The 27,193-nt window shown below is 41.3% G+C and overlaps 1 protein-coding gene across 1 annotated transcript in view; it reads left to right on the top strand.

The window, feature by feature from the left end:
* The window catches only part of LOC137972036 (dynein beta chain, ciliary-like), a 62,873-nt gene that overhangs the window by 15,312 nt on the left and 20,368 nt on the right, over positions 1–27,193 (top strand). Inside the window, exons 15-44 of the mRNA XM_068818838.1 lie at positions 380–967; positions 2,482–2,651; positions 3,259–3,481; positions 3,640–3,756; positions 4,241–4,327; positions 4,720–5,121; positions 6,134–6,379; positions 6,870–7,094; positions 7,608–7,699; positions 9,385–9,511; positions 9,915–10,067; positions 10,516–10,749; positions 11,195–11,644; positions 12,679–12,941; positions 14,324–14,462; positions 15,434–15,682; positions 16,336–16,585; positions 16,880–17,007; positions 17,475–17,623; positions 18,507–18,789; positions 19,494–19,667; positions 19,970–20,278; positions 20,430–20,597; positions 21,089–21,250; positions 21,376–21,453; positions 21,920–22,081; positions 24,438–24,631; positions 24,943–25,105; positions 25,830–26,096; positions 26,440–26,601. Coding sequence (XP_068674939.1) covers positions 380–967; positions 2,482–2,651; positions 3,259–3,481; positions 3,640–3,756; positions 4,241–4,327; positions 4,720–5,121; positions 6,134–6,379; positions 6,870–7,094; positions 7,608–7,699; positions 9,385–9,511; positions 9,915–10,067; positions 10,516–10,749; positions 11,195–11,644; positions 12,679–12,941; positions 14,324–14,462; positions 15,434–15,682; positions 16,336–16,585; positions 16,880–17,007; positions 17,475–17,623; positions 18,507–18,789; positions 19,494–19,667; positions 19,970–20,278; positions 20,430–20,597; positions 21,089–21,250; positions 21,376–21,453; positions 21,920–22,081; positions 24,438–24,631; positions 24,943–25,105; positions 25,830–26,096; positions 26,440–26,601 — 6,414 coding nt within the window. The remainder of the gene's footprint in view (positions 1–379; positions 968–2,481; positions 2,652–3,258; positions 3,482–3,639; positions 3,757–4,240; positions 4,328–4,719; positions 5,122–6,133; positions 6,380–6,869; positions 7,095–7,607; positions 7,700–9,384; positions 9,512–9,914; positions 10,068–10,515; positions 10,750–11,194; positions 11,645–12,678; positions 12,942–14,323; positions 14,463–15,433; positions 15,683–16,335; positions 16,586–16,879; positions 17,008–17,474; positions 17,624–18,506; positions 18,790–19,493; positions 19,668–19,969; positions 20,279–20,429; positions 20,598–21,088; positions 21,251–21,375; positions 21,454–21,919; positions 22,082–24,437; positions 24,632–24,942; positions 25,106–25,829; positions 26,097–26,439; positions 26,602–27,193) is intronic.

Genomic DNA, 27,193 nt, shown 5'->3' with positions numbered 1-27,193 from the left:
GTTCAGTTTCGAGAAATACGTAATTTTTTTGGAAATTCACGAAATTCTGTCGTATTCCCTATTCTTAATTTTGTCTTGACGTGTAATAGATGGGCTGAAGTTGGAATAGACCTTTTTGCAGATACGGCGGCCGTTTTGATTTCTCTTGTTTCGAAAGACATTATGGGATGCTCAGGGGGCAATTTAATATGTATTTGCCCTCTTGGGCATCCCATAATAGCTATTTGAAACAATAGAAATCAAAATGGCCGCCATATCTGCAAAAAGGTCTATGGACCTCCAAACTTTTCTTGTACTTATTCTACCTCGTAGGTTGTAGATTTTAAAATTACTTTAAGTATGCCTTGGAATTAAACCGTGTGTTGTGTTTACTATTCAGAATAACTTGGAGCTGTTCAAAGCAGATGCGCCGACTGACATTTGGCGAGCGTATGTCGACTATCTGGACGACATGGTCTTGGACGGTTTCTTTAACTGTATTCACTGTTCACTCAATTATCTTTTGGAAAACACAGACTCTAAACATAACACCACAGGCCTGTTTGAGGCAAAACTAGAGCTGCAGCAGCCTGAGATGGTGTTCATTCCATCGCTGGATTTCGGTGTCACCGATGGATTTTACGAACTCGTCGAAAGTATCGTTAATGATGTGTACAAGATGGCGTCGCTTGTCAAGAGATTAGCTGAACACAGTGGATCAGAACACTATCAGAACGACGTTGAAGACATGCTTGATTTGTCCGAGATGCGACAAGACTTGATGGATCGTGTAACCAGTATCATGAACAAGGCAAATGAATATCGCAGCTCGTTTGACATATATGCCTACTTGTGGCTTGACGACCGCAACGAATTCATGAGGCAGTTCCTGTTGTATAATCACGTGCTAACCGCGGAAGAAATTGAAGCTCATGCCGAGGAAGGTGTCCCAGAGAATCCACCTACTCTAGCGCAGTTCAAAGAACAGGTACGTGTGCTGTCCGGTCCGAATTGACAAGTTATAAGAGAGGCTAAGCATGACGTTTACGCCAAACGGCAAACGTCGGAGTGAAATTAGGGTTTTTTGCCGAAAATGTAAGAACCCTGCTCGGCATTAGCTCAATTCTCAAGCTTCTCAAAGGAGCGAGACAAGTTAGAATGAGAGAAGTTTTACGCTTTTATGATAAGCAGGAGCCTCCCGTTTGCCGTTGTCCGTAAACGTCATGCTTAACCTCTTTATCTGTCTTAAAGGGAACCTCCACTAAAACAACAAAATAACTTTAAACCACAGAACATAATGTTTACAATTGGAATTGCTCAATCTTTTTCCAATGAAAACGTTTGTATTCGAGAAAAATAAATTCCAAAAACGCTTATTTTGGCTTTCAAATTTCATGGGCGCCGCCATCTTGAATAATTGTGACGTAACTTGGTTGCCCTATTGTTCTGATACAAAGAGCGATTGTTCTGGAACAATAGGGCAACCAAGTTACGTCACAATTATTCAAGATGGCGGCGCCCGGGAAATTTGAAATCCAAAATAAGTGTTTTTGGAATTTATTTTTCTCGAATACAAACGCTTTCATTGGAAAAAGATTGAGCAATTCCAATTGTAAACATTATGTTCTGTGGTTTAAAGCTATTTTGTTGTTTTAGTGGAGGTTCCCTTTAATCACGACAGATGAAGAGAATCAAATCAGCCAATCGTTATAAGCATTGTATATCGGCGGTGGGAGCAAAGAGCGGGAAAATGCACATGAGGAAGTTCTTGGCCTCTGCTTTGCCGAGAACAGAGAGTAACATTTTAAAGCCAACCACAAAGCCAGTGATGTAAAACCAAAGGCATCGCGAAATTAATTTCGATATTTAATGGAGAAAATTAATCCTTTTCTTTTTTACGGAACAAGTGAGAATATGCTGCTACGCGTAGTAGCGAAAATAGATTTTTAATTTCGTAGCGAAACCTCAACAAGGGTAACTCAATTGACAATGCATTTTTAGCAATGCATGTAGTTTTTTTTTTTGTGGCCGAGGTAACGTCGTGTCTCATCGAAAAGAACTGTATGTGAACAGAAATCAGAGAAAGCCTTTTTCGGAGTTAATTTGCATTTGTCATTAGTACTGTAAAAACTGATTTCGCGGGTATCTGTGCAAGAGAAACTGAATTTGGGGCGCGCGCGCGCGTGCTCTTGTCATCTCTACTTATGACGCAGTTTCTTTTGTTACGTGGCGTTAGGAGGTAACGGTTTATAAGCAATATCCTGTAGGATTTATGTGTGTGCGTCGACGCTATCTCTCCATGTCTTTACTGCTGGTTTGTGCATTAAATGGCACAAAAGCGCCGTACAAGTCGTCGCAAATTATACATTAAATATTCAGCTCTGGTCAATGTGTTTAGATTAGAGCGTTTTATGAAAAAAAGTCTCCTATTTTAATTTTGTGAAACGTGCATGGCAATTAAGAAAACCTAGTTTGGGCTTACTGTTTTGTTATCGCTTTTAGATTGACACTTACGAAAAACTTTACGCTGAAGTTGACGAAGTGGAAGGGACGAAGATTTTTGACACGTGGTTCCGCGTGGACGCCAAACCTTTCAAACAGGCCCTGCTGAATATCATCAAGAGATGGAGCTACATGTTCAAACAACATCTTATTGATCATGTCACAAACAGGTAAAGTTTTGTCATGGGTGGATCCTATTGGAATGGTTTAAAACGCTAGAAATAACCCTTTTTTTAGAAAGCAAAACTGAGCGTCTTTATTTTGCACTTCCCTTATATCCATTATGTCTCCGGTTTGTTGGGGTGAGTGTAAGAGTGAGCAAGTACTTGTGAGAAAATAGGTGCACATTGCACGCGAGTAAAGGCTCAAGACAAAGAACATTCACGTGACAGCTCTCTGCAAGTGTAGAAGACAGTTCTCCGGCAACAAAAGCAGTACACACATCCAGTCTCCGACTGGCTTTTTTCTCGGGGAAGCATTCGCCTTTGACGCCGAAGTCTTGGAAGTGCTCTTTTCCCTAAATTTGTATGTTTTCTGGCTCTGCATCATTTTTCTGCTGTTTCTTTCAAGCAGTATGAAAAAAATAACCTTGCTGTTTGGCCCTCAGGTGATTCAAGGTTAGGCCGAATTTCCCATTTTCTGTTGAACTGAATTGAATAGCTGTACGTATTTTGAGTTCCAATTCACTCCACTCTCTTTCTTTCTTTCTTTCTTTCTTTCTTTCTTTCTTTCCTTCTTGAGTCAAGTGTCTAACATGCCAGTGTGTCTTTTTTGCAGTCTGAATGACTTAGCGGAGTTCATCAAGGTAGCAGATGTTGGTCTGACTCAGTCGGTTGAAGAAGGCGATTACAATGGCCTTGTTGCTGTGATGGGACACTTGATGGCAGTCAAGGACAGGCAGACAGTCACTGATGAAATGTTCGAACCGCTGAAACAAACTATCGAGCTGCTCAAGACGTACGGACAGGAAATGCCAGAGGAAGTACATACACAACTTCAGGTACAAACCTCGCGGAACTCTGGTAATTATAATATCAGAGAGCGTTTAGCATCGTTTTTGGAGTCAAGAGTTCCAAAAACAAATTAATTTTCTCTGTTAATTTCTAGAAGGAACATCAGCTATAAAACATTTTATTTCATTTTTTTTTTAAATAACAGGAACTCCCAGAACAGTGGAATAACACTAAGAAGATTCAAGTGACAGTGAAACAGCAAGTAGCACCGCTGCAGGCCTCTGAGGTCGCCATCATTAGACGAAAATGTGGACAGTTTGATGTAAGTTAATTTTGTAACGTTATTTCTGTGAAACCATCTCTCTTTTTTCAGATACTTGTGACCTCTAATTACCTTGGATTCATATAGGATGCAATTCTATTGAGTTTGGGGCAAACTTAAAGTTCTTTTGTCCATTTAGTTTTAACAAATTTTCGACCAATCTGGGCCCAGTTTTCAAATTGAAGTCGATAAACACCAATCCGTGATCAAATGTAATTTTATGCTGAAGATAGACGAAAAGTTTGAGGCAATATTGAAGGCTAAATGTCTTTTGGCAACTTTTTTTTATTCGTTAATAACCTGTCCAGGATGAGCCCAAACTGGGCCTTGGAAAGCAGTTGTTATCGCTACATCCTGATCTGTTTCTTTATTGTGAAGGACTGACAAGTGTACCTTCGACAAATATAATTTTCCAGTATATTGCTATTACACTTGTGGGAAAGAATGCATACCTTTGTGATGCGTTTTTCTCCCTTCTCTGCAGATCAAACAGCACGAATTCAGAGAAGACTTCCGTAAGACAGCTCCATTCCAGTTTGACTCCACACAGTATTATGAGAGACTTGACAAGGTACGTTATCATTTCCAATGAAGTGAAGTGAAGTGACTAAGTTTTTATTCTATGAAGGTAGCAGGTGATAGCCAAAGGCTAGTGAACTTCAAAGTAGCCAATAAATTACTTTGATGATCTAATGTTATGTTCTTTTTGTTGGAGATGAATGAATAAACTATGGTTCCTAGTATGTTTGACTTTTCGGTACTTGAATACCCTCTATCTTTGGATTATACCGCGTCCCAAGAATTAGTTTGCGACTTAAAATTGGACCACTCTGTCTATTATGTGTTGTTTTCAAATTTCAAAGATTTACGCGGAATATTCTGACCCTTAATCGTGATGAAGCGTAGGAATTGGTAAACTACTTCCCACACTCGTTTGAAGACGGCTCCATTGTGCTTTTGCAGGCTAATGTCCAGATCCTTGCCATGGAAGAAGAAATGAATGCTCTGTCAGAGTCTGCAGGACTCTTTGAAGTCAACTTCCCTGATTACAAACAATTGCGAGCTTGTCGCCGAGAGGTGTTCTTGCTTAAACACCTGTGGGACATGATCGAAGTTGTACTAAGCAGTATTGAGGAATGGAAGGACACTCTTTGGACGGACATCAATGTCGAGAACATGGAAATGGAGTGCAAGCGGTTTGTGAAGGAGATACGAGGACTCGACAAGGAGATGCGAGCCTGGGACGCGTTCACCGGACTGGACTCTACTGTCAAGAACATGGTGACGTCATTGAGGGCCGTGGGCGAGTTGCAGAATCCCGCCATTCGGGATCGTCATTGGCAACAGCTTATGCAGGCCACCAAGGTAAGTTCGTCACATTTTCTTCGTAATATCAATTCAAAAGCGATTAACTCTAATCCTGGATTAAATACCGACCGATGTTTGATTTAAGACTTTCAAAAAAGCGTTAACAGTATAATTTTATAGTGAAGGAAAACATAGTATTATTCATTGAAGACTATAATCTTGTGGATACTTTTTGATCGGTAAATCAACTGAAAGAAAAGTTTCCAGTAATCCAGGATTAGTTTAATCGGGCTTTGAACAACTAGACCCTGAAGCATTGTTTCTGACCTTTTTCTCCTCTAGCTCTGTGAGTAGCGAACTTCAGATTGGAGTACGAGGACGACTAGGAGTACGATTTTTCAGTTCTGAGCTCGCGCATTTCGAAAAATTTTGTTATTTAAACGTAATGTGCGTGCCCTGTACGGAAAACTCTTACTTGTAGTCCAATCTCGACCCCAGACCTCTTCCCTTGACTGAGGGAGAGAAAAGCTCTGGAGAACCTTGAAACAAAGTGTCTTCTCATTGGTTATCGTGAAGAACAATCAAAAAGATTGATGTGGCATTCATGTTAGCACGAGGAGCGAACAGGCGCCGTAAGGTTCAAATAGCCACTTTTTGGCTATAAGAATCCTACGGGGTATGTTCTCCAACATAGAGTTTCCCAGAGCCTTGGGCCGATCCGAAGCTCTGGTGACGACAATGACTCGTAATCGTTCTCGTACTCCAATCTGAAGATCGCTACTAATGTCAGCTCGCATGAACCCGGTTACCATCGAGTTTACTGTAGAGGGTTATTATTATGACAGTGAGAAGGTTTAACCAATGCTAGGTCCTGTTTTTGTTTAAAAACAAGCCAACAAACAAATAAACAGAGCACCGGTCGGGTCATAGCTAAATAACACAGGCCCACGTTCATGTTCAATGCGTTCTGCCCTTTCATGACACAAGATGCCAGTGAAAATAGAATTGAACATCACAAGAACCACTTAACGAAACTTTTCACCTTGTGGGAAATTATTTGTCTTTACAGGTGAAGTTCATTATGAATGAAGACACAAACTTGGCCGATCTGCTGGCCCTCAACTTGCACAACTTTGAAGACGAAGTTCGTGGAATCGTTGACAAAGCCACTAAGGAACTGGGAATGGAAAAGGTTTTGAAGGAATTGGATGTCACGTGGTCTCAGATGGAGTTTGAGTATGAAAGTCATCTCAGAACAGGTATACCGTTGCTGAAATCAAGCGAGGAATTGATTGAAACTCTGGAAGATAATCAGGTATGAAAAGACAAGACTTTGTCAACTTAAAAGGGGCGATCATTTTAAACAGCGTACAACAGGTGATATACTAAAAGGCATTCCAAGTCGTTATCATTTTGGCCAATATTCGAACATGCCGTGAAGGCTGTGCGCTGTCAAAGACAGTGTCACAAAGGCAGAAAAGGAGGAGAAAAGAATTTTTTTACTTGATCCAAATCCGTCAGAGATATTCTGGATTGGAGCTAAAATGCTTGTTGTAAACCGCTGTCTACGCTAATTTATTTGTGAAATAACCTACCCAAAACATAGGTTGAAAATGTTTGATGTGGATGAAAGGTTGAAAACTATTTCAATGGAAAGGCGAGCGACGCGGCATAACTGAAGAATGTTATTCCGACATGCGAAGATGGAAAAAGTGTGTTATTTAACCAGCAATGCGTACCCGGTGCTACGTGAGAAAAGCAGGATCACGGAGATACTGTTGGCATAAAAATCCTCTTTTTTATAGGTACAACTTCAAAATCTTATCACATCCAAATACATCGGGCATTTCTTGGAGGAGGTATCATTGTGGCAGAAGAAACTATCGGTATCAGATTCGGTGATATCGATCTGGTTTGAGGTGCAACGTACATGGTCTCACTTGGAAAGCATCTTCATCGGGTCGGAAGACATTCGTAACCAGTTACCCGAGGACTCCAAACGATTTGATGGCATCGATGTTGACTTCAAGGTAAGGTTTTTTTGTGAGAACGAATTCAATAATCAGTTACTTTTTCAGGGGGAGGAGAGGGGAGGGAATGAAAAACAAGGGACAAGGGTGGCTAGATTTGGTTGAAAAAAAATCCCCGCACAATATTCTGCCTTTGTATGTTTTACAATTTCGGATGATTTGTTACACTAAAACAGGGGAGTTAGGATGGTTTAGTGGTCATCAACCGTTTAGTGGTCATCAACCGTGCCTCCCACCTCTGTGACCCGGGTTTAACTCTGGCTCGGGTCGTATGTGGGCTGAGTTTCAGTTGATCTCAATCTGACTCCGAGGGTTTTTCTCCGGGTAGTCCGGTTTTCCTCCCTACTCAAAATCGACTCCCGGCCTATTCCATCAGGCTGTGGTTCTGTGCTTCGAGGTCATATATGGGTCGTGTGTGCAGGGGCCGAGCGCCTAGCCGGCAGCACAGCTCCTTCGGTCCGACCTCGTGAGCTGAGCAGTTAGGTACTAAAGAGAACTTCTTACCAATCACAGGAACTGATGAAGGAGGCCGCAGAAATCCCGAATGTGGTGAATTGTTGTAACAGAGATGGTCTGTATGAGAAACTGGAAAACTTACAAGAAAGGTGAGTGGGCGATGAATGTATGTATGTATGATGTACATAGTTATAGAAGGTAACCGCGAAAAACGAATGGATAAGAACATCACTGCATACCAAGAGTAGAATTCTTCACTCAAAGAAATGTTATTTTGCTTTGTCATTGTCCTTTTATATTTCATCATCATCATTATTGCCATCATCTTCATTATCGTCATCATCATCATTATCGTCATCATCATCATTATCGTCGTCATCATCATTATCGTCGTCATCATCATTAGGGACCTTTAGATCGGAGGAAGGGGACGACTACGAGTAGGAGTTTTCCGTACTGAGCATGCGCATAAGGTTTGGAGGCCGACATTTTTCGAAGTGCGCATGCTCAGAACGGAAAACTCCTACTCGTAGTCGTCCTCGTCCTCCGATCAACAGGTCCCCATTAGTGATCTTAAGATTGGATTTTGAATACGAGTTTTCATTTCTGAAAACGCACTTGAAAAAGAAACTCAATGATATAAAAAGAGTAGACTGGGTCGGGCGCCAAGCAAAAGGCTATCTTGTTGGGTTCACCTTGAGTCCTCAGCGTAAGAGTTCAAAGTGAGAGGAAAGCGATTTGTCAATGTTGTATGAACCACTTTCAAAGTTTTTTCGGCATAATATCGAAGGAGGTTCCGTTTTTACCCATAACTTCACTTTCTATACGAATCCTTTACGGAGCGCGAAAGTGGCTCCAACAAAATAGGGCCCCGGACTTGTAGGCTCGATCCAGTCTTTTTTTTTTTTTTCGTTAGTGAAAAACTGCACTTTCACATCTATTTGCGTGTGCTCAGAACTTAGAACTCGTGCTTTGAGTGTTACTCTGATTTAAAGCTGACGGAGTCATGTTTCCTCAGTTCGCTCTGACAAAGGGCAAGGGCTGGAAACGTCAGCATTTCAGGCTTCTCTACAGTGGTCAACCTGAATAGGCCACTTCGGAGAATACTATAATAATCTTTGTTTGTCCCCCCCAAATTTAGCATAAGCATTGTTTCCAGTTTCTCTTGGAACCATTGTACTTGGGACTTACAATGGTCCAAAGAGAAAACAAAAACAATGCTTATTCAAAATTTGGGGGGACAAACAAAGAGTCTTATGGTATTTTCCGAAGTGGCCTATTTATTTCGATCTAGTCAATGGATATTACCAAATATTAGCCTACGTGTAGCCGTACCCTCCCCCCGAAAGAAAAACCCTCGCGTTTTTCTCTTGGGGGGGGGGGGGGGAGTGTGCGGCTACACGTAGGCTACCAAATATCCGCGCGCCAATCTCGGCAGTCCTCCTCGTCATGGTAGCAAGGCGGTAAGAGTATTGTGCATGTGCTTTAACTTTAATTAAAAATCCGCCTTGATGGCCTGGCGTCTTATCACAGCAGGCGGGGCGTCGTGGATTCGATTCCCAGGCCGAACTAACACTTACGGTAGGCCTAAATTGTGGCAAGTTAAATAACCCACTGACGTGTTTGCAAAGATTAGGGAACAAAGTTGTGTTTATGATGGTGGTATTATTTCTACATTTGATAACTGAAACTAGTGTTCATAAACAAGACTTGGCCGCTCACTTTGAATTACAGGCTTCAGTTAACATCGATAAGATCATCTAAGAATGTATTCGTTTTAAATTTCAAAAGTTGCTTAAGAGCCCCGTGACATCATTGAAACCGTTTGTTGCAGATTGTCACTGTGCGAGAAAGCCTTGGCCGAGTATCTGGAGACCAAGCGTCTCGCTTTCCCGCGCTTTTACTTCGTGTCATCAGCAGATCTACTGGATATTCTTTCAAAGGGCAATCAGCCAGTGGAGGTAAGAAATAACACAAGATTAATTGCATAGTAGTCACATTGAGGACGCAAGAAACTTACCGGAAAGGGGAAATAGGGGGTGGGGGGTGTAGTTATTCTTGTGCCATTTGTTTTCTGATGAGGGTTTCAGGCGATTAGAGGATCCCAACCCGGGGCCGAAAAAATAATGGGACTGTTGTCGAACTATATTTTGCTAATTACTTTCAAATACAATTTAAAGCCTTAATAAGAGAGTGCCAACTTCATCCAAAATTTCTGCTTGTGAACTAAACGAAAAATTGCATCTTCGCCTTTGAAGGTCTTATCAGTCTTCTCTCTTGTTTTTCCCTTCGTTTTTACATCCCTGACAAAAGAGACGATAAACAACTCTTTGCGTAACGGGTCCGTTTTCTTCTGTTTGATAGGTCTGCCGCCATTTGTCCAAGTTGTTCGACAACATGGCGAAACTCAAGTTCAAAGATGATGATGATGGTAATCCGACAAAAGAAGCCCTCGGCTTGTACAGCAAGGAAGGAGAGTATGTTGACTTCGACAAGACCTGTGATTGTTCTGGACAGGTAAATTGCGTGCATCGCTTTCCTAATGAAACTCTCGTAATTTTTTTTTTTTTACCGAGCAGCTTAGGCAACAACGCCGGGAGTTCAGGAGAACGGAAATGCATCAAAAGAATAGGACCGCTTTCTTTTCAACAAAAATTACCGGTTTAAATTTTTAGAATTCTTTTGTCAAGTGGAACTAGTTACTTTCTTGGTTTTTGCGTGGAGTAAGCACAGAAGGACTCTTAACTCTTGGGTTCACCACATTTACGGCTTTGTGGTCTTAGTCGCCACAATCTTCGTCGCAAAAATGTAGAAGTATTGGAGGCTTCATAAATTTTATAGCCCCGGGCAAACAGCGACATTTTTTGAGTCACACAAACGCAGTTCGCCGTCGCCCCCTTAGAGAAGAGATCTCACTTGCCGCGTCCTTTGATCTCTGTAAAACCTAACGTTGTGATTTTTGTAGGTCGAGGTTTGGCTAAACCGAGTGATGGACGCCATGCGATCCACAGTGCGCCATCAGCTGTCGGAGGCTGTGGTATCGTATGAAGAAAAACCACGTGACCAGTGGCTCTTTGACTACCCGGCCCAGGTTGCTCTCTGTGGAACTCAGATCTGGTGGACAACAGAAGTTGTGTTGGCGTTTGGGAGACTGGAGGAGGGATATGAAAACGCTCTAAAGGATTATTACAAGAAGCAGGTACGATTTAGTTGTCTTTCTAAGTATGCAGACTACAGCATGAGCGTAAGATCTATTTGGCCATTCATATAAATTCTTACTTGCGTACATAGCAAAGTTAATTGGAAATCATTGGATTACTCAGTGATGCAGTCAGTGACAAAGGCGGTCCCAAAAGAGAATCTTCTAAACTAAGGCTTAGCTTGGGTAGCCGGAGGGTCAGTCTTCGTGTTGATCGTAAGCGTGGCATTTTGGTTTTAATTTTTTGTGTTTCCGAGTTTTACTGCTGAATAAGAGCGATTTTTCCCTGGGTCCGCCAAAAACTTTGTTAGAGTAACTTTTGGAAACGTTCAAATGTCAAGACGTTTTTATAGATTTTATAGTCATTTTATAACAATTACGGTGTTCAGTTTACGGCCACTCAAAGGATGTAATTGTAACTTGGGATTTTTTGGTTGGCCATCAGGTTTCCCAGTTAACAACGCTTATCAACATGTTGATTGGTGAGCTGACCAAAGGTGACAGACAGAAGATCATGACCATCTGTACAATTGACGTGCACGCTCGTGACGTTGTTGCTAAGCTTATCCAGCAGAAAGTTGAAAATGCTCAAGCTTTCCTGTGGCTTAGCCAGCTCAGACATCGCTGGGACGATCAGGGTGGCCACTGCTTTGCTAACATCTGTGACGCACAGTTCAAATATTCGTACGAATATCTCGGCAACACGCCTCGTCTGGTGATCACTCCGCTCACCGATAGGTGTTACATCACTTTGACCCAGTCTCTTCATCTGACCATGAGCGGTGCACCGGCAGGTCCTGCAGGGACTGGAAAAACCGAGACAACTAAGGATCTGGGACGAGCACTTGGGATTATGGTATACGTGTTTAACTGCTCTGAACAGATGGACTACAAGGTATGATATTGCTTTCTTAGTGGTCTGTTGTTTCAGTGATACGTAAAGGGATATTGATGAATAGTGACATTAGCGCATCGTCTATGAACTCCATTCTCTACTTTCTCAAATCCCATAATATACCTTGTTTACCCCGCAACAATCTGCCTAGGCATTGTTTTCGATTTCTCTTGGGACATCTTCTTGTCCCAAGAGAAATCGAAAACAATGATTATGCAAGATTTTGAGGGGTAAACAAGATGCATTGTGGGATTTGAGAAAATAGAGAATTGCGATTTCCAACACTTTTGTCGCGTCCAGCCTTTTTTCCCCCTCAGAGGGATCCTGACTGTGGAAAACTTTACAGTTAAGATGAATTTAATTGTCTTGAGAGTGAGCTTAGATGAAAAGGAAACATTTCATTGAAGTCTTCATCTCGTGCTTTTTATTAATATGAACATTACGTATACTTCAAAATAAATAACTAAATGAATAAATAAACAAATGAATGAAGGGGTAGTTTCTAAAGAAACTGTGGTGCTGCGTCGGTGGGGAAGTAGTATACAAAAATTTGGTTTTATCAACGGAGTTGATAATGTAAATTGGTCACCGTACAGAGATTCTAAAAGCTAAATCTCTGTACGGTGGCCAATTTACGTTATCAACTCCGTTGATAAAACCAAATTTTTGAATAAATAAACACCTGCGTTACTAAGTTGAAGTTGGATGACTGATACATTTTGGACCTTCCATTGCTTGCCAGAGCCAAGAGAGAGACTGTTCTCGTGGCTGGAAATTCCTAGCGACCCAGCCATGGCCTTCGGCTTACCGTGGAAGACGGGGGGAAGAAAGGAGTGAGGAGAAACACTAAATATGCGGGCAAATCCCTAATGCGACAAATACCCCCCTCAACTCTTGAATACTAGGAGTCACGATGTGCAGCATAACAAAACCCCTGGGTATATTGGCGTACATTCTCTTTCTTTACCACTCTAAATTTCATTTAGGCGCATCATAGTTGTACTCACGTAAATTTGGTTACCCCCTCTTTTCAGTCCATTGGTAACATCTACAAAGGACTGGCACAGACGGGGGCCTGGGGCTGTTTTGATGAGTTTAACCGCATCTCAGTTGAGGTGTTGTCCGTGGTCGCAGTGCAGGTCAAGTCAATTCAAGACGCAATCAAAGACAAGAAAAAGCGCTTCATCTTCCAAGGAGAGGAAATTTCCCTTGTGCCTACTGTTGGACTTTTCATCACCATGAACCCTGGATATGCCGGCAGGACAGAGCTGCCGGAAAATCTCAAAGCCTTATTCCGGTAATGTAATCTTCTTGTACTTTTGCATTTAGAATATGCTTGTTAGCCAGGAGCTTATGAAGGGCCTCATATCTCCCATGGGCTTGGGAGTCAACCGTTATGCACTGCTGTAAACGCCAATCAAAACAGAGCTATCTCAGCGTCAAGGGGAAAACCTGTTCCTAAAAACAAATTTATTCGGGAAAAAGGGTTGTCTATATCATGTATTTGACTTGCGGAGTGGAGATTATTGATGTTTTTTAGATAATTATAGTGAACGTAGCGACTTGATTACATACATACAGACATACATACATTGACTTCGTACGAGACAGAAAATCAACTTGTACAGTGTATGTGGCCAACTCCCAGGTGGCTTCATGGCTTATATTGGAGAGCACTGTGCGCTACTATTTACTGTTAATCTCGGTCAACACTAATTTCCATCCCTCAAACTGACATTGGACATTTCGTAACAATTACACGACCCAATATCCCATGTTAATATTGACAAGCTTACCGCTTTAAAAAGAATGAAAACAGGCAGAATTACAGCTTTAGTTCAACAAGAAATAGCGTTTCTAAGCTATACCGCGCTGATCTACAGTATTTAGGTCTAAAAACCCCGTTGAAGACGGTTAACTTTCAATTGTTTTGCTGGGTACTACTATTTCAATAGTCTAAAAAAATCGATTTTCCTGGAGGTTGTCTCGTTAGTCTAGTGGATATCGGAAACTTCAAGGTGAAGCCATCGATCCGGGTTCAACTCTTTGCCTCGCCTATCGTGAATCTTCTCAGCATGTTTAAAATCTTTGTTTCGTTGAAGTAGATTTGAAGTCTAAAGTAGACTGTACGTCGTATAAGTTGAATAAAAAGGGAAATGTCAGTTTGAGGGATGGCAAGAAGTGATGACCGTTAATCCCATGGTCAAAGGTTTAGATCCCACTCATGCCTGAATTTTTATTAGACTTCTTTCGCAACTGCACAGAGTGCTTTTTCTTTAGAATGCGCTGTTACCTTTTTTATCTTGTCTTCATGTCCTTGATTTCATATTTCAAAAACAGGAAATCAGAATATGAGAACTAGACTCAACTTCCGGTTTGGGACTTAAAATCAGCTCCATTCTGAATTGGAGGATTTGAGATGCCATCTCAGACTCATCAAGTGGAGTTCGCAGTTTACCGGGCATTACTGATGATGAAATACGTCTGATGCGAAATTCCTATCAGTGCAAATTTTTGTGAAAGGAGGGATAACACAAATCGTGTCAGAATAGTTTGTTTCTGCTGACCGTTGTTAATGCGGATCGATTCAAACGTCATAGATGAGATAAGTGTCAGGCTTGAAATGCCCCGACAGAGGAAAGTAGAATGTTGACAGGTTCTTTTTGTTTTGTGTTTTAGGCCTTGTGCTATGGTGGTGCCTGACTTCGAGCTGATTTGTGAAATCATGTTGGTGGCTGAAGGTTTTGTGGATGCCCGAGCGCTTGCCAGGAAGTTTATCACTTTGTACTCACTATGTAAAGAGCTTCTTTCCAAACAGGTAATGCCGTAGCATTGCCTAAACAACGACCAGCCGTTGGTTACCAAAATCTACCTTCCTTCCTCTTCCCCTCTCCCCACTCTGAAAGTTTTGTTCTCGGCCCATTTTTCGCTCTGCCAAAACAGCGAAAATCTCGTCCCTAGGTCTTGCCATGAAACCCGTTGCTATGAAACACTTGCAACGTAGGCTACATTTGCACAAGCTACTGTTTTAGCCTAAACTTGATGAAGTATCCGTTCCTTCAGTCACTTCACTTCACCTCATTCTGTCATTATTCTACCCTTTAATAGGCACACGAGTCTCAATCGACCTCTCTTGGGGCCCGTTTCTCGAAAGTCCCGAACACTTTTCGGGCCAAAAAAGCCATTTTTGATAGGCTTTCTCTTTCGGCAGGATTTCAAGATAACAAAGTGATTTTGGAGTTTAATGACTAATAGACTATAGAAAACCTCTCCGGTCTTAAGATACAGAGGGAATTATGACACCCGAAAAAAAGGCCTCCCAAGTTTCGGAACTTTCAAGAATCGGGCACCAGGGCACGTTGAGTAAGTTTTTATGATATGGATCTGATTATAGCCCTGGGATCTTAGTTATCAAATTACGGAACTGAATATTGCAAGTAATTTGCTGAAACTGAGACATTTCAGTGGCTTTGCATGGTGGGCTTGGCATACAGAGAGATTTTCAATTGAGTTATGAAGTAATTCGAAGACTGCCTTAGTTTTGTATTTCTAACATTTTTTTCCAATACTGTAGTAACAAATGTAAATTAGTGCAAACCAACTGTGATTTTCTCCTACCATTATCTCCTCTGTCCGGCTTCAAGTGTGGTAAACGCAATCGATTGTCTGTGTCTGCTGTGATTGGCCAAACGAATTTTGCTTCGGGTTTTAAAGCCGCTCACTGTGTGGAATTCATTCTTACACGTTAAAAGATCTGTGAAAAATAATGTCGGCAAAACTCCATTTCAGGACCATTATGACTGGGGTCTCCGTGCGATCAAGTCCGTATTGGTCGTTGCTGGCTCGCTGAAGCGAAGCGATCGGGAGCGTCCTGAAGACCAAGTACTGATGCGCGCATTGCGTGACTTTAACATCCCCAAGATTGTCACGGATGATGTTCCTGTTTTTATGGGTCTGATTGGTGATTTATTTCCTGCTCTTGATGTACCAAGAAAACGTGACATGGACTTTGAAGCATTGGTGAAAAAGTCTGCCTTGGTGAGAATAACTTTTTGTTGATCAAGTCCCGACGAAACTCTTCTAGTTAATGTAGTTATAACTAAATATATTCCAATTGTGTGGAGCAAGTGAGCCATTGTTAATCTCCAGATCTGATACAAGTATCAATGAGTGATATTGTAATTACTTTGCATCCAAATTACAGAACAATGATTAGAGTGAAACAAGAGACTTGAGTATTGCCTTTCTCTTTGGTGTGGCACTTTCAACTTCTTTTTTTGAACGTTTCAGTTATTTCATTATGGAAATGTCAAAAGCCCAAATCATAAGAGGGAAGACTTTATATGCCGTTTTTACCGCTTCTTTTAAGACTTACTGAACACCTAGGTTTTGACTGTGCCTCTCCGGTTGTTCAATTTAATTTTACATTTCAATTTGAATTAAACAAATAAAAGTTCATACTTTCTGGTGACCTAGAAAAACTCTCTGAACGGTAGCAGTTCACCCACACAACCCTGGCCTACTCAGATAATCAGTCTCACTCACTCCCCCCTCCCCTCAAAGAAAACGTTTCCCTCCGGCAAGGAATAGGTGTGTGCGATTATTGGTCGCCATATTATGTTTACGTAACACTTTTTACTTGGAATAAGAAACTCAAATATAAACTTGATTACCTGTGCAATTTTCTCCAGGATCTTAAACTTCAAACTGAGGACAGTTTCATCCTCAAAATTGTTCAGTTGGAAGAATTATTGGCCGTCAGACATTCAGTGTTTGTTCTTGGTCCAGCTGGAACTGGTAAAACACAGGTTATCAAGACACTGAACAAGACTTACCAGAACCAGAAGAGAAAACCACTTCTGCATGATATTAACCCCAAGGCTGTGACAGCTGATGAACTGTTTGGATTTATAAACCCTGCTACCAGGGAATGGAAGGACGGTGAGTAATTGTTTATGACGGATATTTAAATTCCAAGTTCTTCTGCCACTTGGCCCTCAAAAACTGACGCTTTAGAGATGAAAGCCAAGAGCTATGCTGTATTTTTTAGCTATTAGAATATAGTACACAGCCAAACACTCCCAAATTAGGATATCTCAGCTCTATCTGGGACGAAATATTGCCTTGTCAATACGGGTATTGGTAACCCGTCTTGGCCAACATGGCGTCATATACATACTCCTATTGTTACAAAAATAAGGTGACGACTGATTAACTTTCCTTACGCTTTTTCAGGTCTGTTTTCCACTATCATGCGAGATTTGGCATCAATCAACAATGACAGCCCGAAGTGGATTGTACTCGATGGTGACATTGATCCAATGTGGATCGAGTCATTAAACACGGTCATGGATGACAATAAGGTAATGCAAACCCGCTAAGAACAGAACACCGTGAGATTTTTTGAGAAATTTTCAGCGAGTGCTCAAGATACTAGATTGCCTTAGCCGTGATGCGCGAGGGACGCGGACCAGGGGCCCGTTTCTCGAAAGTCCCGAAAGTTTACGGGCCATTTTAGGGTAACACAATTCCCCTTGTATCTCAAGAACGAAGAGGATTTAAGTCGTCAAACTTCACAGTCATTTTGCTTTTCGTTGCCTTGAAAACAAATGGCTTTTCGAGCCCGAAACGTTTTCGGGACTTTCGAGAAACGGGACCCAGGCATTAGAGAGATTTAGAATCACGTTTACCGTGAAACGGCAAACGTCGACTTGCCGCTTCACGTTTCACGTAAAATGGAGTGAAGCTCGTAACTTAAGTAAAGCCTCGCGAGATTCCTCGCAACAAGTCGTAAGCCCGCCGAAGCTCAGGATGACCTTGTTGTTCACAGGTTTTGACATTGGCCAGTAATGAGCGTGTTCCTCTGACTCCATCCATGAGATTATTATTTGAAATCGGTCATCTGAAGACAGCCACGCCAGCTACTGTGTCTCGTGCGGGAATTCTGTTTCTCAACTATGCTGATGTCGGCTGGAATCCGTGAGTACACGTACCTACAAGTTCTTTAGCTTTTATTTTCTCTGTTTCGGTTATCAAAGGAGGTAGTAGGCAGCAATTACGGCGACCCTTGGAATTGACTTAAAACTAATCGGCCAGACATGTGTACTTCTGAAGCATTTGATCCTAACCCAGAAACCATGTGTGTTTACAAGAGAAAATAAAAGTTACATAGGAGAGACGCTCAGTCCTCTTAGACTTAGTCTTGCCAGCCACAGTAATATATCAGTCCTCATTCTGCCCTCGGGATATCTGAATTTTGATTATTATTTTTTAAAGTAAACAGAAACAATACAGATATGTTTCCCAAGTCGTCTGTATTACTTTTGAGACGTTGTTACACAATACCGTTTTGTCGTACTCCATTTAGTTCACGTAACATCATGTATTTATGACCCTGGTCCCAGAGGTTTTTCTTGAGCCGCGAGAGAGCTGTGAAGCGGTGAAGACGAGTCGCGAAGCGGCGAGAAAAGAAAATCCTCTGGTTACCTTGGACTTGAATCTCACTTTCATGAAGACGTCAGGGTCAGGATCTGACCCTCAGCCTCGGATTGGTTGATATTTTTACAAACACGCAAATCAATATGATTGGTTCGTTTGATTGGTAATATACCGAGGGAACGCGTGATTGCTAAGTTGTCATTGGTCCCTTTTTTAATTATCAATTTGAAGCGTTTGACAGCTGGGGTCTGCATGAAAGTGAGATTGAAATCCAAGGTAACCAGAGGATTTTCTTTCTCGCCTCTTCGCGGCTCTCTCGAAGATAAAAAAAAAACCTTTGGGACCGGGGTATGTATTTATGAACGAGCTTGGAAAAATGTCTCTAAACGTCCCGTCTGAAAGTGACATGTTTTTCTGCCATTAGATACGTATCGAGTTGGATTGACACTCGCGAAGTCCAATCCGAGAAAGCCAACTTGCAAATCCTGTTTGATAAGTACGTTCCCATCTGTCTTGACACGCTGCGAGGTCGCTTTAAGAAGATCACACCTGTTCCTGATATTACCATGGTAACAACCCTGTGTTACCTATTAGAGTGCCTTCTGAATCCCACTAACACTCCACCAGATTGTAACAAGGAGCTTTATGAGCTCTATTTCGTGTTTGCGGCAGTCTGGGCCTTTGGTGGAGCTATGTTCCAGGATCAGGTTTGTATGCGACGACGCACTTGAGCTCTGTCTGTTAATATATAAAAGATCCTAAAACAGGCACGTTTTTCGAAGTGCAAGTTTGAGCGCAGGCAAAAAAAATTAAAAGGTCCTGTTTGGAATAAGATCTACCTTTTTCGACATTGGAAAATTGCCCTGTTATTGTTGCATCCCGTAAAATTCCAAGTTAAATTGATTTTAAGAAATCTAAGAAAAACTGTGATGCATTAACGAAGACACCTAGTATGGAATAGACGATGTAACCAAAAGATCCATCTAAGTGTGCAAGCAAGCGTTATAAAATGAAATATCAGACGCTTTGTTAACGAGTTTACAAAATTTGGAAGAGTGTACAGTAAATTGATTTAATGAATGAGCCAGCGAACTAATCCAGGCCTCGGTTGTTCTAAGGGTGGATAACGCTATCCGCCGGATAAATCACTATCCAGCGGATAAACACTAACAAAACCAATTGAGTTATCCAGTGGATAGCGCTATCCACCCGTCGAACAATTGGGCCCAGAAGACAAAATAATCAAGTCAACTCAAATACCCCAACGGTGAATTTGGACAATAGCCTCCAAGAACAGAGTGTAAAACCAAACAACTCCATTCGCGTCGATACCTAATACATAATGGCTTTCACCATACCATAACGTTAACTTTGCTGGCCAAAATAAGGTATCCATGCTTTCGTTTGACAGCTTGTCGATTACCGAGTGGAATTCTCGAAGTGGTGGGTAACTGAATTCAAGACCATCAAGTTTCCTTCTGCTGGAACCGTGTTTGACTACTTCATTGACTCGGAGACCCACAAGTTTGTTCCGTGGACAGAGAAAGTTCCCAAGTTCGTACTGGACTCCGAGATGCCTTTACAGGTAGATATTTATTTTTGGTGTCAGCTCATAAAATGGCATGAGGGGTGAAACTGAACTAGCCTATTTGAGTGCCAGAGTAATAGGCTTTTGGCCGAACTTCTAGCCTTTGTATTAAATAGCTTAAGGCCCGTTTCAGACGTCGAACTTTACATGTGCCGAATCTAATGCAAATGAGAAAAATCTATTGTTTTCGCTCGTTTGCATTAGATTCGGCACATGTAAAGTTCAACGTTTGAAACGGGCTCCAGTCCTCGCTTAGTTACAAGTTTAGTTTTCAATCATTTCTCTCTCCTTGATTCTAGGCCGTTCTCGTGCACACTCAAGAAACCATTCGTGTGCGCTACTTCATGGACCTTTTAATGGAGAAACGCAGGCCAATCATGCTTGTCGGGAGCGCGGGCACGGGTAAAACCGTGTTGGTGGGAGACAAATTCGCAGCAATGGACCCTGATAATGTCATGGTGACTAATGTGCCTTTCAACTACTACACTACATCCGCTATGCTGCAGGCTGTATTGGAAAAGCCCTTGGAAAAGAAAGCTGGTCGCAACTTTGGGCCTCCCGGCACCAAAAAGCTAATTTATTTTATCGACGACATGAACATGCCTATGGTAGGTTCATTGTTACTAATTAACAATTTGCGAGTCATTCCAATCGCATTTTATTTCTGCGATCTATGCCTTGGATGATGTAAAGATTCAGTATTGATATACGAAGCAAGCGAGTTTGGGAAAAGTTAATGTTGATGTTGTGTTGTTTTAGGTTGACACATACGGCACAGTGCAGCCTCACACTCTAATCAGACAACACTTGGACTACAATCACTGGTACGATCGAGCCAAGCTCAGTTTAAAGGAAGTACATAACTGCCAGTATGTTGCTTGCATGAACCCAACAGCCGGAAGCTTCACCATCAATCCACGTCTACAGGTTTGTAGTAAGATGCCCAGGAGCTAGTGTTTTTTGAATGCCGATTAATGATAACCCGGGTTTAAATAACAACCGAGGTTAAAATGTTTGCCATTTTTCCACCTGCGCGCGCGCTCGCATTGTACGACATGATGTGCGATTGCGACGCTAAATGCACGCGCATGGTAAATGAGCGTCAACAATGGGCTTTGAAATTGCCAAAAGACACAATCAATCTTACGGACCGTTAACTTCCCGTGTCCAACGATTTATAGGGACCTCAAGCAGCGGCAACGGCAACGGCAACGGCAATAAAAATGTCAATTCAAAATGTAATCGTTGTCAATACGAAAATCCACCGAAGCTTTTCTGAAGAGCCTGAACTGGAAAAACAACATTGACTTGCACTTAAACGGCTTTCACTCTTTCACGTTTGGAGTGGAGGTTTTAGAAATTGATTCAAAACACAGCTTTTGAAACTGATTACTTTGTTAAACTTTATCTTTCCTTAGCGCCATTTTGCGGTATTTGCCATCAGTTTTCCCGGGATGGATGCCCTTAAGACTATTTACTTGAGCATCTTGAGCGGACACATCAGTGCTATTGGTATGCCACAATCTGTACAGAAAAGCGCGGAAAAACTTGTTGAAGCAGCCCTTTCCATGAATCAGAAGGTAAACATTGTCGTTTCAAAGCTTCCCGGTTTCATGAGCCCTTTTCCTTGTTGTTTTTTTCTTTTGCCGCCAAAGTACTCAAATTGCTTTTAAAAAGTCTTGTTTTTATTTTCTATCGATATCAGGTCACTTCAACGTTCTTGCCCACGGCGGTCAAATTTCACTATGTTTTCAACCTTCGAGACTTGTCCAACATCTTCCAGGTTTGTTTTCTTTTTTTGTAATTTTTGCAATTTTGGTATTAGTTTTGTGTTTCATTCAACCTCCTCTGACACAGTGACTCAATCAGTCAAATCATTAATCACAAGATTTTAAAAATTATCTTATCATAATTTTGTTTATCAATTTCCAGTGTTTTTGCGTCTAATAAACGCTTCCCCGACTTGGTTCCACTTAGTGCTTTCGTTTTCCACCGGATATACTTTTTTGCGCCTTTTACACCAATTGCTTATTTTCCCGCCCTTTGCGTCGGTTGCCAACTGATTTTCTTTAATAGGCTTTCTTGTTTTTTCTGCTCTCTGCACCTATCGCATTTTTCCCGCTGTTTTTCTCACTAATCTTATCTCTTCCCGCGCTTGGCATGAACCGTTCTTTGGCTGTGCTGCGATCTTTCATTGGTCACTTTGTCGTTCTTTTTGCTCCAATGACACTGTGCGATATATTCTGCAGGGAATCCTGTTTTCAACGGCAGAGTGTATTAAGAGTCCGATGGACTTGGTGAGGTTGTGGATGCACGAGTGTGATCGCGTTTACAGAGACAAACTTGTGGACGAAAAAGACATGGAGAACTACGATAGAATTCAGGCAGATATTACCAAGAAAGTTTTCGAGGTTTGTTTAACAGGATATTAGCGTTTTTAATATCATGGGTGGCAAATTACTCCTTAATTTAGGCGCGAAATTTTAGCGTTAATTTATAATTTCACATGTGAAATTACAAAATTGCTATGGTAACATCTCTTGTATCTCGATCAGAGCCAAGGTGCCGTCTAGATTTAAGACAGTGACCATTGAAGAAGTTACGAAATTAAAAGAAGCGGCAGAAAATTTAAATACGTGAAAGAGCACAATTAACTGGGTGAGAGTTTTTGAGAAGTAGTGTGACGAAAATAGCCTTGAGAAAAACCTGGAGATGATTCTTCCCGAGCAGTTGGATAAAGTACTCGAGCGATTTTACAATTACGGTTGTGAGCGTAATTTGTCACCCACGACATTAAAAGGTAATCAAATGGTTTTCTCGTGAAATTAAGATATAATTTCACTTGCGTTTTGTCAAAATTCTGGTAATTTCCCTCGCCTTAAATTATCAGAATTTTGACAAAACGCGCGTGAAATAATTTCCTAATTTCACTTGTCGCCATTTGATTACACATACGAATTTTCCGTGACATTGTGCAACAATTATTCATAAAGTTTGGGAAAATTTGCGATTTTCATACTTTTGTGCCGCAATAAACAACATCAAAAATTCTTAAAGGGGCCATGTCACGCAAAATGATGCAATAACATGACACCCAAGATGCCCAAAAAACCACTTAAAACTGTTGAACAACCAAAGAAATACAGCAAAAGGAAAGAAAAGTATGGATGGACACGAATGGACAAGCCGGATTGAAACAGATTGCATTTGGGCAATCTTGAAAAAAAGTTGGGCAGACGTTTCTTTCAATCATCTTGTTTGTAATGTGACGATAATTTTATCAGTAAAGGAATTCAACATTACCATTTTAGAGTTTTAAATCCCGATTAACTAAAGATTTCCTCCTAAACACCATAAATTAACGTGACAAAGCGTCTTTAAGATTGGATCAACCTCTGATGAAGACACTAGACAGGAGTGTGGAAACGTTGGGTCTAAGCTACATTTAAATTTATTCAAACTAAACGTTAAAAAATTACTTTAGGGAGGCTCGAAATAGTTTCTCCTTTTTTCAAACAAATAAACCTACTCTGTCCTTAGATACAAGACGAAATTTGGCTGGGGTATTAAGTACCCATCATAGATTTCTCACATCACATTTTCTTCCAAAATAACGATACCATGGCAACGATATAAGGCATTTCTTTGAGCCTTAAAATCAAAATATATTGTGTTTTTTGAAAAAACGGGACGGTGAAATCTTCCCATTCAGCGTTACCAGATAATGTTGGAAATAATCTTTAAAATATTTAAAATGCAACAAAATCTGTAGGTCAGTTTTTCAGAAAAATCAGTTTTTTTGAAATGTTTCTAAGTTTTTTTTTTCACCCACACAATTTTATAAATTTGAAAGACAAACGATTTAAATTAATCTAAGCTAACGTGCAAAAAATGGAAAAAATTCACCGTCCAGAAGCAGAGATATAAACGAGTAAAGTTGCAAAATCAGGAAAAATGAGAGAGTTACAAGATCAGCATTTACGCATGCGTCACCCGCTCATTCGAGTGCACGCGCCAGTGGAGCTATAGGTCAACACAAACGGATTTAAGTGACCATTAAACCGTTTGTGTACAACCCTGCGATGGACTAGCCTCCCATCCAGGGGGGAGTTAAAAATACTCCTAGTCGCTTAATGCTACGGACACCGGGGATAAGCACCGGCGTGTTGAGTCAATGGCTCGGAAAGCGCTTACTATTTTGAATCATGGGCTGACGCGAGCAGTTTTTAGAATTGCTGAGCACGCGCATTTCGAAAAATGTCGGCCTTATGCGCATGCTCAGTATGGAAAACTCGTGCTCGTAGTCGTCGTCGTTCCTCGATCTAAAGGTCCCTATTATCATAACAAGAACAACAGTAGTAACGACTTTTGGCCATTTTCGGTGCTGACCATAAGAATCGTGGCCTCGAGTGACAAAAATGGAAGGTCAGCTTGAAATTAGGTGAATTACGTGATAATTGCCCGATCCATGGACTGGTATTCTACAGTACGACCCACGAAATTAAAAGTTCGAGTTGTTTCTTGTTTCTTGATGTAAAGATCAAGATGCTTCATAAATAAATTACTTATCTCGGTTTCTCGCGGTCTTATGTTAAATTACGGTGACATGTTTTTAGTTCATTTTATGGCCCTTTTTCATAAATTGAGCTGGAAGACTGCTTACATTACACCCCTCAAAGTAAATGTTATGTAATGGGAAGATGATAAGTTTTACCCCATGCGTTGCATTTTTACTCACTGATAGATTCATCCTGTTTTTCATAACAGGACTTTGAAGAAGAGACTCTGTATGCCAAGCCAAACATGTACTGTCACTTTGCAACCGGAATTGGAGAGCCGAAATACTTAGCTGTACAGGGCTGGGAATCATTAAACAAACTTCTCACCGAAGCACTAGAGAACTACAATGAAGTGAATGCGGTCATGAATCTTGTGCTTTTTGACGACGCTATGCAGCACGTGTAAGTGACCAAGTATCGTCTGGATGTTTGCTAATTTTCATGACAGCGACTTCCGACTTGGACGCCTTCGATGGTTTTAAACTTATCCATCGGTCCTGTGGTTTCGTACCTGAGAGCTGAGTTCTATTCTGCGGCACTTTTAACGTCCCCCTATCCTCCCAAAAAATTCAACGTTCGATCCGCTTTTATTTGAAATACAGTCTTAGCTAAAAACCTTTGAGCAAAATGTTACATTTTACGTAATATGTGGGTGTCCCTAACCAGGTTATTGTTTTCTGATTTATCTGTTTCTTGCTTTTTGTATTTTGTAGTTGCCGTATTAACCGTATCTTGGAGTCCCCACGTGGTAACGCTTTGTTAGTTGGTGTTGGTGGCAGCGGTAAACAGAGTTTAGCTCGTCTGGCCGCTTTTATCAGTGCACTGGAAGTTTTCCAAATCACACTCAGGAAGGGATATGGCATTCCAGACTTGAAGGTGTGTGGTGAAAGTTCCTTCTCGCTAGAGACGACCTTGGCTAAATCATTACAAGTAACGAATATCAAAAATCGACTGTATAAAAAAAATAAGCCTGACTATAAAAAGAGCATCCAAGCATTAGAGATTTTTTCCTAGTATCCTGGGGTCATCATTGATTGAAATGGTCTCCTCCCCCCCCCCCCCCCCCTATCCCTTAAAATCTGTAATTTAAGGGAGATTTCCATGGCTGACAGCTAAGCTCTCTCCTTTTAGAATCGTTTTGAAAATTTAACCCATGTCAGCCTATTTTCACAGTCGTGTACAGAGCTTATTACCTGATCAATCCTTGAAGGCTCCTTTAATCAACATAATACGCCGTTGTCAAGTTTTTTAAATTATAGTTATTCGTGGCGGTGAAGTTTGGTTTACACAGTGCCTTTACCACAAGCGCAAACGTAAGCACAAGCACAACGATCTTCTTACCGTTTTGGAAGACTGAGAGCTCCTCCTTCTAGCTAGCATGTTCTATAAAATCGATACGGGCGATAAAGGCACCGCGGCTTCCCGATTGAAGTGAGACTACTCGCAATAGTCAGTAGAGCAAGTAACTGCCATCCATACCACCAAATCAGTGTTTCAAACAAAGTTTACTAATACTTATTCTTTCCTATAATCCAAATTAGAGTTGGGTGATAACTTTGTGAAAACGCGTATTGAAACTTCTTTTGTATCCTCCCACCAGCTTGATCTAGCAAACTTGTGCACAAAGGCAGGACTGAAAAACATCGGCACTGTGTTTTTGCTGACCGACGCACAAGTACCCGAGGAGAGTTTTCTTGTGTTGATCAACGATCTGTTGGCGTCGGGTGAAATCCCCGGTCTGTTTGCTGATGATGAAGTGGAGAACATCATTTCCGGCGTTAGAAATGAAGTGAAGGGTGCTGGTCTCCAAGATACCAGAGAAAACTGCTGGATGTTTTTCATTGAAAGAGTGCGGCGAAACTTGAAGGTAAAACAGGACGTTGCAACGAACTGAACCATCTTTACAATTTCCATAAAATTTGTCTCGTTCTGTATAGCGCGGCTACCTCTGGCCCCCGGGGTAGTCTAAAGGAATGTGAAACGTGGAATGTAAGAGTGTTTTTCAACCAAAATCAAGTAAATTGGCGACACACGCTGATGATTAAATAAGCCAATCAAAACGTTGCGTAAGTACATGCACCCGCCACCAAGTGTTTCATTACATTATTGTATTTGCAATCCTGGACACATTCTGGTTTGTACCACTTTGATCACATTTGAATCAACAATCACATATCTTTAATGTTAAATTATTATTTCACCGCTGGTAGGTTGTGTTGTGCTTCTCTCCCGTGGGCTCCACCCTTCGTGTTAGGAGCCGTAAGTTCCCTGCTGTTACTAACTGTACCGCAATTGACTGGTTCCACGAGTGGCCTCAGGAAGCTTTGGTATCTGTAAGCAAGAGGTTTATTGATGACTTGGAACAGCTTGAGGTGAGTTAAAGAAGGACCTTGATTTTCCTCTCGTAGAATTTCTTTCGGAGTATTGATCATCTAGTGTCCTAGAATTAAGGAAAGGAAAGGCTACGGGATTGTCATTCACAATCAATGTTGGCATCTTTTCCCGACTTTTTAAAGCTCTCTCATCATTTGAGTGAAATTGATGTGAATTCCGGTAGAGTGAGGGGTGCTTGAGGAAATTTCATCGTTATGTGCGTACTAATTCCACAAAGTGCAAATTTTCTGCAAAGTTTTGTTGCAGAGGTAGACAGAAATGTACCAAAAGGAAAAACGCACCTTTAGAACGATTTAGTGGCTTTCTTGTTGATGTCTCCTTCTTCGTTCGGGACTTTAAAATCCACGAATCTGCAACTTAAAATGACTAAGTCAATTTTTATGGAAAACGTGAACACACAACAGCTGCAGTTTTCGTTGGCCTCGCGTTGTAGTTCTTAAAATCCCTTTCGGTAAAGCTGCACAGCGATCGCTTTTTAAATGGGGAATTGGTGTGAAACATAGAACTGCGTCCCCTTCTCTGAAGTCTGTATTGCCGTTGCCGTTTTGTTAATTAATAGTCTGAAATCTC

This window comes from Montipora foliosa, chromosome 9 (assembly GCF_036669935.1).
Source record: "Montipora foliosa isolate CH-2021 chromosome 9, ASM3666993v2, whole genome shotgun sequence".
NCBI classification, from domain to species: domain Eukaryota; kingdom Metazoa; phylum Cnidaria; class Anthozoa; order Scleractinia; family Acroporidae; genus Montipora; species Montipora foliosa.
The sequence above is the reverse complement of the archived record's forward strand: the minus strand, read 5'-3'. Positions and strand labels throughout refer to the sequence as shown.